Below are 12,792 nucleotides of genomic sequence, written 5' to 3'. Positions count from 1 at the left end.
GCAGCGGACCGCTGCATCCCCACCGAAGACAAGAAATTTCCCGCTTTCTCGAAAACCGGGACAGCCATAGGATTAAACGCTCGATTTACTGTGGCGCTGCCTGCATCTGTGTACACTTATCTTACCCCGGAATATCTTGCCTCATCCTTTTAACACGTGCTCGAATCGATTCCACTGCAGGGCTACCCGTTCAACCCGTGCCTGACCGAGGCCCAGTACAAGGAGATGGAGGAGAAGGTCAGCTCGGCCCTGCGAGGCCTGGACGGCGAGCTCAAGGGCACCTACTACCCGCTGACCGGCATGGACAAGAAGACGCAGCAGCAGCTCATCGACGACCACTTCCTGTTCAAGGAGGGCGACCGCTTCCTGCAGGCGGCCAACGCCTGCCGCTACTGGCCCACCGGGCGAGGCATCTTCCACAACGACAACAAGACCTTCCTGGTGTGGTGCAACGAGGAGGACCACCTGCGAATCATCTCCATGCAGCAGGGAGGGGACCTCAAGCAGGTGCGCTCTCGTCCTGGCTCGCTCGTTTACTATTCGTCCGGGATTCACGCCGTTACGTATGGCTGGTGTACAGGCAATGGTCCCTAAACCGGAGACTGCAACGAGACTAGTGATTATTAGTTAAAATAGAAAAAGCCGGCAGATCCCACGCCTTGTGGGAATCGATATTAGGCGAAGCAGCGTGCGGGGAGTCTACCCAGTTAAAGAAACTACCATGAGAGCGCACACAAGTCATGATATTCATGTCAGGATCGATCATTTATGTTTCTTCATACACTGGTCATACTATGCTAATTGCGGTACGTCCCAAGTTAACGAAACGGCCATTAGAGCACCAAGACGCAGGCGGCTGTGTCACGACCTACATGACACACATGTCATGATATTCATGTCATGATTTATCCCTTATGCTCTTGTCATATTATGCTAATTTGGTACATACCAAGTTAACGAAACGACCGTAAGAGCACCAAGACGTAGGCGGCCAGATAGAAAGGTGCTGTCAAAGTGGCAAGTGTTCCCCAAGAAATGCTTTGCATTTAAAAGCTGGCAGATCCCACGCCCTGTGGGAATCGATCTTATGTGAAGCAGTGTGCGGGGAGCCTAGGAAATTAACGAAACGACCAGAGAGCAGCACCAAGACGCAGGCAGCCGTTTGATGACCTACATGACAGGCATGTCATGACGTTCATGTCATGACCGATCATTCATGTTCGTCATAAACTCTTGTCATACTATGCCAGTTTTGGTACATACTAAGACGTAGGCGGCTATTTCATGACCTACGTGACACGCATGTCATGACCTATCATTTATGTTCGTCATACACTCTTGTCATACTTTGCCGGTTTAGGTAGATACCAAGTTAACGAAACGACCATGAGAGCACCAAGACATAGGCAGCTGTTTCATTACTTACATGACACGCATGTCATGACATTCGTGTCGTCACCAATCATTTATGTTTGTCATACACTTTTTGTCATATACATACTGTCAGTCCTGGTACATGCCAAGACGTAGGCGTCTGTTCCATGACCTACACGATGCGCCTGTCATGACATTCATGTCATGACCCATCATTTATGTTCATATAAACATATAAAGTTCATATATATAATATATAAAGTTCATATTCATGTCATGACCGATCATTTATCTTCGTCATAAACACTTATCATACTACGCCAATTTTGGTACATACCAAGACGTAGGCGGCTGTTTCATGACCTACATGACACGCATTTGATGACATTCACGTCCTGACTGATCATTTATGTTCGTCATGCACTCTTGTCATACTATGCCACTTTTGGTACCTACGAAATTAACGAGACGACCATGAGAGTATCAAGACGTAGGCCGCTGTATGATGTCCTACCCCATGACACACATGTCATGGTTTTCATGTCATGACCGATCATTTATGTTCGTCATACACTCTTGTCCACCCTCCGCAAACTTCGTAACTTACAAAGTTAACGAAACGACCATGAGAGCACCAAGACGTAGGCGGCTAGATAGATAATGTCAGAGTACCAAATGTTTGCCAAGAAATCCTTCGCATTTAGAAAGCTTCTGGACAGAGCAGCTAACCGTAAAGAATAGGGTAAGTACAAATAAGTACGCGCAGTACAATGTAAAGCAGCGCATAGAATCTTTTTTTTTATTTATTTATTTAATAGTACAGTAATAGTACAGTACAGAAAGGGTAATACGTAAAAAATGGAGGGGGTAACGCAGGGGAAAAGAACGAGGTGAGGTTTTGGGACGCAAAAATTACAGAATAGACAAAACATAATATAAAACACATTGACAATATGAGTAATGAAAAGGAGATGGCATACATGAAATGGGCAAAACTATGAACAAATCAGACGAACAAGCTCACTACAAAGTAAATTGCATAAATAGTAAAGCATTGTGACAGGAGTCAAGCGAAATCAGATACCAGATACATAAGGGCACAAAAAAGAAATTGGAAAAATTGTGTAAGCGCAGTGTGACCTGCAATTTAGGTTATGGGTTCGAACAGAACATTGAAGCAAGTAATATATCCGCTGAGAAAACTGCGAACAAGCGTAAAACGAGGTAATGAACATTGTTAAACATATCTTTTTGCGCAAGAGTTACTCAAAAGTTGTGAAGTCTGTTTGATTAGCAGTGTTCTACTATCGTTCGAGGGATTTAAAGTGTTGAGCATCAGCTCATAGATTTATGGTGAAATAATGATCTGTTCGTAGGAAAAATGCTTTGGGTGGTTCGAAAATTGGGTAAAGGTACAGGAGATTACAGGTTTTGTGCAGCAGAGAAAGTTGACCGATTGTGCGGTGGTGCGGTAAGTCGTTAAGAGGGGCGCGACCTTACTGCAGACATGTGGCGTAAAGTGAATGTTCAGAAACGGGCCGCGCAACTCTGTGGTGATTAGATTTCCCGAATAAGGGTAGTTCTCGAATGCATCCCGAATAGGGCTGGGGAATACTTTCCTCGAGAACGTATTAGAGCGATGTGTTGCACGCTACGTAAGTTAGCTGGGTCACGTTTAAGGTTGCGTTTGGGGAAGTCTAGCGAGCGGTTAGCTCATGCAAGCGTAAGACAGATGCGATGATGACATGCCAGATCGAACCAAATGAACACACGAGTGTTTTGTATTCCGCCCCCCCCCCCCCCCATCGAAGTGCAGTCACAGCGGCCGGTAACAAAACTCGCGACCTCGTCCTCGATGGGCAAACATGCCGCAGCTACTCAGCCACCACGGCAGCTAGATGTTGCGATGGTGCGATCGTTGGCTAAGCCTAATCGTGCGTACTTGGCCGCTCTTTCGTGCCGCTTTCTGGGGCTGCGCTGAGAGACTCCGTTCTCGCTGTCCGTGCAGGTGTTTAGCCGCATGGTGAACGGCGTGAAGGAGATCGAGAAGAAGCTGCCTTTCTCGCGGGACGACCGGCTCGGATTCCTGACCTTCTGCCCCACAAACCTGGGCACCACCATCCGTGCCAGCGTGCACATCAAGCTGCCCAAGCTGGCCGCCGACAAGGCCAAGCTGGACTCCATCGCAGCCAAGTACAACCTGCAAGTGCGAGGTGGGTGAACTGCGTAGTCACTATAGTGACTGATCGACACGGCAGTAATGGTTCCCGCGGCAGCAGATAGAGAAAGCTCCACCGCTGTGCTTTTCTCTCTATTTCTTTTCTTCTTTTCGGGAAGAGGGAAGTGCACGTTGTTTTTTTTTATTATTATCATTATTTATTTTTATTTATTTATCTGTTGCACCTTGAGCCACGAACGTTCGTACACTGTACAGGATCGGCCAAAAACAAAACGAAGTCCACCATTTTTATTTCTTCCTTTTCAGGTTTCGCGAGTGCGATGACACCGACCAGCTTTGTAATAACGCTGATTATACCAGTGACCCTGACAACTGTCGACTGGTGTCGCGTTTCACTCTCGTCTTAACCTTCCCGTCAGGAGTATTTCGTTCTTTCTAATCGCAACTTTTCCGCCGAATCCGTACTGTTTCGCGGCAAAGGAGTGACCACATAACCGACAAGGCCGGCACCTTGTCCTTGTCTCGCCTTCGTCAACCAGCGGGCGTCGCTCTTATACCAGCTTGCGCTGCCTTGTCTGCACCGCTGTTGCTAACGCAAGTGCTGCTCATTGTAGCTGGTATAAACGAACCGTATACGGCCCGCGCTGCGCCATCTGTGCGGTCGAGTGATGAGGTTACAGTCATCGCGTCCTAGAGCAAGCACACTCGCCCTCGCGGAGAACTCTTCGTCGAGCAACATCGTCGCGCTGGGTCACGGCCCGCGGGCAAGCCATCACGACCAACATTCACGAAGTATCATTTCTGCCGGACAAACCTGTGCCCGCAAAGCAGACACACTGCAGCGACGGAGACAGCAGCAGAATCATCTAATAACTTCTTGAGCCCGTGACGAGCAGTGTCGTTGCTAATTGAATTTAGATGGTGTCATATTGCGCAGTGTACGAGTGACCCCTGTTGAGAAAAAAAAAATGGAGTTTTACGTGCCAGAACCACTACCTCATTATGAACTGCGCCGTAGTGTGACACTCCGGATTAATTTTTGACCACCCTGTGTTCTTTAACGTGCACCTAAATCTAAGTACGCGGAATGTTTTATTTTTCTTGCATTTCGCTTCCATCGAATGACTCCTGTTCCCACGTCGCCGTATCCGTATTCCACACCAATGCGGCTGTAATGGCGAAAATTCGAAACTTTGTAATAGACTTGCCAGAATCTGATACGAATGTCCCGTAAAAGCTCTTGTAAATGCGGTTGGAACGCAGTAGCGATCGTGCAACCATGTATTTAGCGCTCGTTAAGAGGAATCTTTAACTGCAGCCCAACTCCGATTCCGCTTATTCAAATGCACGTAAAACACAGAAACGCTTTTCTGAGAAAACCACTGGGCCTAGTTTAATGAAATCTGTTGCATATGAGAGATAGAGTTAAACTGCAGTGACTGTCGCAAGCAGAATTTTGATTTAAGGTTTGAATATTTTAAAAGGAATTTTCATAAATTGGTAAGTGTGAAAAAAATAGAAGCAGGAAGTTTACAGATTCGTAGCTCTGCACCAAGGACACTTATCGCAGTTCTGTAGACTATATCCGTTATAGCAGTCGAAATGGACAGATTTAACTATCAATTTATATTTTGCGTCAATTTGCTACATTGTTTACAGGGGTTTTGCAATAGTCCTACTCATAAATTAGTCATCTGCTTCAGATCCATGTATAATACAACACTTCTGTCCTCTTTCGGTGGACTATTGGATGCAATTTACAGAATTGTGATATCGTCTTTCATTGCTGAATTACAGAGTTGTCAACTTGATAATTTCGTTTTCTAAAAATTGGCGATTTTCAACCATATTTATTTAAAAACCCACGGCCTAAATTGAAAGTTCGCTACCAAGAATTACCATATTTCAACTTTTCTTTTATATACAACAAACTTCATCAAAGTCTGTGCCATCGTCGCAGAGAAAAACTATTTTCCCTCTCCCATGTATTTAGATAAGAGCCCCCGAGCTATACTCTTTCAGTAGTTCCGTGCAGAAGAGCCAAGGCTACGCGACCCGCGAGCGCAGGTTCTTGCGCAGCGAGATGTAGTGCCACAGTTCGAAAACCGTCGGACAGATAAACGGCCTTGACAAGTGATCTTGTCGATAGGTGCTTAGTTGGAAGCGTTTCTGCAGACCTCAAGCTGGTTTACTGCGCGATTTTGCATCCTTATTTAATAAAATATTGACTGAAGCTCTATGATACTGATAACAGAGTTTTCGATTTGTTCGAATGAAAGCGTGCAAAGCACAGGAAAATTGATGCAGCGCTCCCGTGCAGACATTTATTGGCACTTACAAAGTCGCAGTCTCGCCCGAAAGGCGTAGCATCGATTGTCATAGTAAATCAGCGGACAGCTATACGAAGTAAGAAGAACAGTTTTGTCGGTCGTATAAACTTGTAAACATAGCTATGATAACTAAACTAAGAAGCATGGTGCCACGCACGCGCATGCAAGCATGAGCACATCTCCCTCGATAGCCGCGGAAACTCGCTGTCGAAACGCTAGAGTGAGGAAGCGCGGCAGCAACAGCGAGCGAATTGACCTTCGTGCTGCGTCTCACATCAGCACGAACTAAGCCGCGAAAACACAGGGCGTGGCGGAGTCCGTCCCTGTCGCCGATGGCTTGTCAAGATACAACGGTCCGGGCGAGCGAGCGCCGCCGCCCGGAGTAGAACGCGTCCCTCCCTTTTACCCTCACCCCGAAGCCTTGCGCGCGACGGAAAACGGCGCGCGACGGTAAACGGCGCGCTGCCTCCCCGCTTTCCTCTCTTGCGTGCGCAAGATTGAAACGCGTGCGCCGTCTCACCCTCGCACAATTTCAATCACACATACAGCATACGGCGCGCGTCGACGATTTTATCGCCTTTTGACTTTCTGCGGAACCGCACGGCGACGGCAGAAATGCACCTGGAGTGTCCGTATAGTTGCTATCGCAATAAAAGCACAAACAATTAATTGATTTGACCATGGCTAAATTCATTTGTGTAGTCGGCACAGGCGCAACACCGCGGAGGACTCCATCTTCGGCAGCGCTTCGTTCCTCGTAAAAATGGCTTCCACAGACTTAATTGCGTGGTACATTGTTCCAAGCTGCTCTTCTGCGCGATAGGAACGATTAAGTTGACGTTGAACATGCTTGGAACAGTGCGGAAGGAGCGCAGTATACGTGCACGAATCCAAATTAAGGAAACGGCTGCGCTAACGAATGTGAGCGAGCGCACCCTGTCCAAGTAGATGTTACAAAAGGGATCAAGAAAAGGCGCCGCCACCCGTGCGACTCGCTGGCCGAGTGCTCCTTCTGAACCCTCCGCTTCCGAAGTCTCTGCAACTCTCCTCCTCCTGCATGTCTCAAGATATTTTGAAAAAGCTCGACTTTTTTGCCGTTAGAGCGAACATGGAACGAATTTTTTACGACTGCTATCACAACAGCTGATCTCGCTGCGCAGTTACAGTCTTATCAGATGCTGCCGCCGCCGGCGCTGCAGCGCTCTCCACAAGCAGACGACAGGGATCGGAAGGGTACCTTCAACATGTGTTCGCCTCCCCTATTGATCAATGAAGCCTGTAGCTTCCACAGTGCTGCACGTAACTACTGAAACAGGACATAAAGCTCCTTCTTAGGAAATCCGCGTAGTCCATTATTAGCCTAGAGCCACACGTGCATTACACCTGCTCACGTAACTCGTGAGTTGCTTGGAAACGTTAGGCCACGTATTTTAATATGGACTTAAGGGTTACCAACAATATAATGTTGCAAGCGCATCAGTTATAGGCGATAACGTGACAACGATCAGTGACTTTTGCTAAGAAAGTGCTAATACTAACCAAACAAAACATGCGCGGCCACGCGGTTGCTACTACCTTTGCACTGAGCGAACATAACTCTTTTTTTTTCCTATGGCAACTGCGGAAACAAACTCTGCCAACATTTTTTAGTGGCAGGCAACACGCTTCTCCCAAGAAAGAAGCGTTACGTCAAGCAAATCTGGCGCCACGCAGGCATCAGTCGTTGGGAAGAAATGGTTGAGCGGCCTAATACGGCTCGAATGATTTCGTTGGCACTGGTATTATTGGCACTGGCATTACTTCACAGTTTTTGTACCTTATCACTGTTTTTCTCGTCATTGTTCAAGCTGCTGTATGGTTTATATTGACGCAGCCGCAAAGTACTACATCGTTGCACCGTCGCTAAAAACATGGGTCTGCGTTTGTTAAGCTACTGCACACCAAACAAACTTTCCGTGAAGATTAAGGTACGAACGTAATAGTCATACATGCAACAGAATAACATGGACACGGTCGCGACGCCATGGAGATCCCGTGGGTTCCCGTGGGATTTTCAACGTAATGACCATTCAAGCAAAATTTTATTGCGAGAGAACCAGGACTTGTTAGGAAGGCCTACTTCAAGAAAGCTTCATAGGGAACCCACATTCAAAAATTTGGAGGACGCCTAAGCTTCGCCTTCAAGAGTGGAACGCGATAGCGTTATCGCACCCCGTTCGCACCGCCTACTCAAACGCGCTACGCCAGCCAAACGTCGCGATCGGCACAGATAGCCGGGCCCCGACGCGCCATGCAGGCGGACGCGATCAAGGGTATCATGGGGCGAGTGGCGCGCCACGTGTCGGGGCAGCGCCGTACATAGCGAGGAGGGGGTCTTTTGTGTTTGCCGCAAGATGGCTCTGCGTGTGCGCAGAGCGCAGAAGAAATGTAGCGGAAACGTACTTCGCTACTCGTGAAACTGCGCCTTCTGTAAATTACATGGTCATAATTACCGATATATACCGCAGTATAGCTTTCTACGGCACGTTTCTAAGGCAACACCGCATTCACTAGAGGCGATTTTGTCCCGTTTTGAAGGAGCGAACTGGTGGCTGAGTGAAATAAAACCGAATGTTAAAACGTCGTATAAAGCGACGTTTTATTTGACAATATTTGTATGTACTTGCCAAGCCGGTAATAAAGAAGAAAAAAAACTGGTGGCTGAGTGGTAGCGTCTCCGTTTCACACTCCGGAGACCGTGGTTCAATTCCCACCAGCTCATCTTGCAAGTTGTTTTTTTTTATTTATGAAGTGCCTTCTGGTATTTATCGCTCACGGCCAACGCCGCCGACGCCGACACCGACGACACCGGCTTTTCTGCGACACGAGCTCCTTAACGCTGTCGCGTTAGAACAAGCAGAACCTTCGGTGTTTTCATGTATATCACAGCGTCATTGCAGAAGCTTCCACAGGTGGTGGCAACAGATTTCCCACTAGCCAGTGAGAAACCCATTGGCCGGAACTGATCTCTCACTCTTTATAACAGCGCAAGGACAGCAGAGAAATGCGCCTGTCATAGTCGTAGTCATACTTTTAAAGCATGTTTCACCAACAAGCCCAATCCTACTCCCTTCTCGAATTCTCACCATTATCTAGCTTCGCGTCTCTTTCCTTCTGCCGATGTATGCGTGCACGGTGGCCGCGGTATTTTCGCATATATCGTGAACGGCCGGGGCGAGCGACAGCGCGAAGTCCCAGAGCACAAGACGGAAGAAATCTTCAGTACGCCCTAGCGCGCAAGGCCATTCCTCCTGACACAGCTCTGCGCTCGAACTCGCGCGCGTCACTCCAGGCACCCGTGGCGAGCACACGGATAGCGAAGGCGGCGTCTACGACATCTCCAACAAGCGGCGCCTGGGTCTCACCGAGTTCCAGGCCGTGAAAGAGATGCAGGACGGCGTGCTCGAACTCATCAAGTTGGAGAAAGAGCTCATGAGCAAAGAGGCGGCCGCTCCCAGCCCGCCTGCCCCAGGCGCAGGCGGATCTCCGTCACCGGCCGCGCCGGCTGCTGCACCAGGCGCAGGCGGATCTCCGTCAGCGGCCGCGCCATCGCCAGCGCCGCCACCTGCTGCGCCAGGTGCAGGCGGATCTCCGTCAGCGGCCGCGCCACGGCCAGCGGCGCCACTAGCACCGGGCTCGTCACCCAGGCCTCCGTCGCCCATCGCACCACTCGGCATTCCTCCCGGCGGTTCCCCAGGCGCTCGACCGCCGGGAGCATTGCCCATCGCACCACTCGGCATTCCTCCCGGCGGTTCCCCAGGCGCTCGACCACCGGGAGCATTGCCCTTCGCACCACCCGGCGGTTCCCCAGGCGCTCGACCGCCGGGAGCATTGCCCCTTGCACCACCCGGCGGTTCCCCAGGCGCTCGACCGCCGGGAGCATTGCCCTTCGCACAACCCGGCGCTGCTCCCGGCGGTTCCCCAGGCGCTCGACCGCCGGGACCATCGCCCATCGCACCAGCCGGCGCTGCTCCCGGCGGTTCCCCAGGCGTTCGACCGCCAGGAGGATCGCCGGGTGGCGGCGGGGCGCCGCCACCTCCACCGCGTCCCGCGTAGCACGCCGAGACGATGTGCCGGCCGCGCAGGTTACGCAGGTATTTTCGCGAAACCACGGCGAATCGCGGAGGAAGCTGAACGCCGCCGCAGCAGGCGCGTGGCGCTTGCGGTGGCGCACCGAAATTGAGACCACGGGACCAACGAAGGCTTGCGTGTCACTGAACGCGTCCACTTTCGCCGATCTAAAGCAAACCTTGCGAAAGTATGTGTTGACCTTTGAATCATGACGTTCGTTTCTCCCGCTGGGAAAATTTGCTTTCTTCCGCGAATAAAATCACGTCTGTGTTTTGTTTCATACTGACGTTATGCCGCGTGGCAACTCATGCGGAAGAAAAGAAATCATGACGGCCGCGGGAGTCAACAGAGAGCAGGAGGGTTTTCGTCGCAGGGCTTGTGTGCAATCCACATGCGCGAGAGTTTTCTTCGGTACTGAAGGCACCGATCGAAAGACGTGAAAGGTAACTGGGGTCCGAGTTCACAAGATGCTTTTTGTTCGCAAGTGCTGTTTGCCATTGACCGGCCGGCTTGTGCTCCAACGAAAAGTTCTAGCGCCAGAAAGTTTTTTTTTCTTTGTTCCCGAACACAAGCCCTGGTGTTACGCACAGTGTGACATAGTTGGTCCCGGCCTCACGAGTTGTAGGTGTATCAGAAGCGAAACAAGTCAAGCAGCACAGAAAGTTCGAGCTTAGTGGTAGAGCATTTACAAAGTACATCAACCTTAGTCACTGGCTCCGCTAATCAACTTTATCGCTGATACACCAGTGTACAGAACAGCATGGGACAGATTCGAACCTTAACTTAAACATGGATGACGCGCAAGTACGACATAGCAAGCAAAATATAATAACATTTTGCTAGAGGCGTTCCGGCATGGCATGTCTGTACCAGAAGCCGAAGCCATATGTTCTACTACAAACAATTCACTAGAGAGAACTGCGGCGCTGCCATATTTCAGCTGCCATGACAATAATGGGTAGTACATGTATTTGCCTAAGCTTCTGCTTGTGGCTTCAGACCTTCCTGTCGCGCTATTCTTTAATTTTTATCTATCTACGTTTTCAAGCAACCGTTGTTTTCCAAAAGCCACAAGGCAATATGTATCTGCATACATACAAAATCATAAGGAACTGTTGCTTTCATGCCGCAATCTTTTGTTCAAAACGACCAATTCGCAAAGTCGCAAAGCCATTTTGAAGTCATACGTATGATGATTACTAAATATGGTGAACTCCACACCATGCTTTATGCTAGCCGAAGCACCTTACTTGGAGCTCTCGTATATAGGCACTAGTGCCCCCTATAGTAACGTTTGCAAAGTCTATGCCAGAGACCTGCGATTTTGGTATGGGAAATCACGTGTGCAGACTTTTGGTCGTGTAAGAGCATTCGACAGTTGCATTCGCGACAGTGAGCGTGGGCTGCTTTACAATCTGTTTAGCGCGAACGAGAACAACGTCCCGGAGAAGTAGCAGGAGAGTGGCGTCAACACAACGAAGAGAAAACGAAACTTTGCAAGGCGCCGCGACGACTGTATACAAAAAGTCCGCTGGCGACAACGTGCAGTTCGGAGCATTGGTTACCGAGCCAGTTATGGAGCCAATTGACTCTACGATTTCCGCGACGATTTGCGTGCCACGCCAACTCTGGGAATGGCGGCGCCTGTGCGTGCATTTCGGGAGTCGCAGCAGGCAATAGTGTAGCGGACGAAGACGACGATGTGTTGTGTCTCGCGCCGTATTTGTGGTCAACAAGAACTACCACCTCGAAGCTCCTGCATGCGAGAAGGTAGCGACGTCCGCCGCAAGAGGCCGCTGCTGTCACAGAAAATCGATTCTCAGACAAAGAAATGGCTGAAGGCTTGTAAATCTCAATGTAACGCCGCATCGAGCAGGAAGTCCAGTAAAGCTCTGCAATGGCGCTCATCTTGAATCCCCTCACTTGCTGAATTCAGCATGCCGGTCACTGCAGAGGTCAGACAACCTGAACAAGGGTTCCCGAATGCGTCGTATGCCTGGGCAGTCCTCATCGGTGTCCTCGGTGCCCTGTGCCTGGATCGTGTCTCGTTCTGCTTGTCTTGTTTCTTTTGTACATTAAGGCAGCCCGTTTAATATATATACATATATAAGCAACCATAAACAACCAACCACGGTTGATACCGAAGAATGCATTAGGCGGAGATTATTTGTGGCACCATGTTGCACTTTGTGTTATGCATGGCGCTCCACTTGCCACCGTGTCTTACCCGTACGGGGTGCCAACCGGTACCTCGAACATCCCTTCCTCGGGACCTGTTCGAAACCCCGTGCAGCGTCTTCGACCAGAGGCGCGGCGTCTCAAACGACAGCGCCTGCAAACGATAGCTGTCATGCGAAAAAAATGCGAGAACGTTCCCCTTTCCACCGTGCCATGGTGGTGCCGCACCACTATGCTCTTTTTTACTTTTGTTTTAGACTGTATTATATTCTGAATGGACCCCTATTAAACGGTTAGACATGTCCGAAAAATCGCAGGTTAGTTACGCGAGAAAGCTAAGCGCATTAATGTTACTGAAGACGGATATTTATTTCACTCTTTCTATCAGAACCCCGAGTCAGAATATGTTTTTGTTATTTGTAGTGTCAGTGATGCTGTGTGTATCGGGAACTACGTATAACGCCAGCAGGTGGAGGAATGAGGGGGGGGGGGATCGCAGTAGAGACAATAGGAAAATAATTTTGTTTTACCACCTTCTCCCTGCTTTCACTATGCCCCGAATCAAGCGCGCTATAACGTAAAGCTATTCCAAACTTTTCTATTCCAATTCTGCAATCAGCT

General features: G+C 49.4%; 1 protein-coding gene across 2 annotated transcripts in view; it reads left to right on the top strand.

Annotated features, from left to right (window-relative positions):
- Positions 1-12,792, top strand: part of LOC126530682 (arginine kinase) — an 87,204-nt gene that overhangs the window by 67,220 nt on the left and 7,192 nt on the right. The window contains exons 8-10 of one of the 2 annotated variants that reach the window (XM_055070719.2): positions 181-507; positions 3,383-3,587; positions 9,215-10,275. In XM_055070719.2, the coding sequence (XP_054926694.2) occupies positions 181-507; positions 3,383-3,587; positions 9,215-9,978 (1,296 nt within the window). In that variant the 3' untranslated portion in view covers positions 9,979-10,275. Of the gene's footprint in view, positions 1-180; positions 508-3,382; positions 3,588-9,214; positions 10,276-12,792 lie in introns of those variants that run through there. The other variant, XM_055070720.2, reaches the window with a different exon arrangement.

Source organism: Dermacentor andersoni, chromosome 4, assembly GCF_023375885.2.
Source record: "Dermacentor andersoni chromosome 4, qqDerAnde1_hic_scaffold, whole genome shotgun sequence".
Taxonomy (NCBI): domain Eukaryota; kingdom Metazoa; phylum Arthropoda; class Arachnida; order Ixodida; family Ixodidae; genus Dermacentor; species Dermacentor andersoni.
Note: the sequence above shows the minus strand (reverse complement) of the source record. Positions and strands in the feature narration are given on the sequence as shown.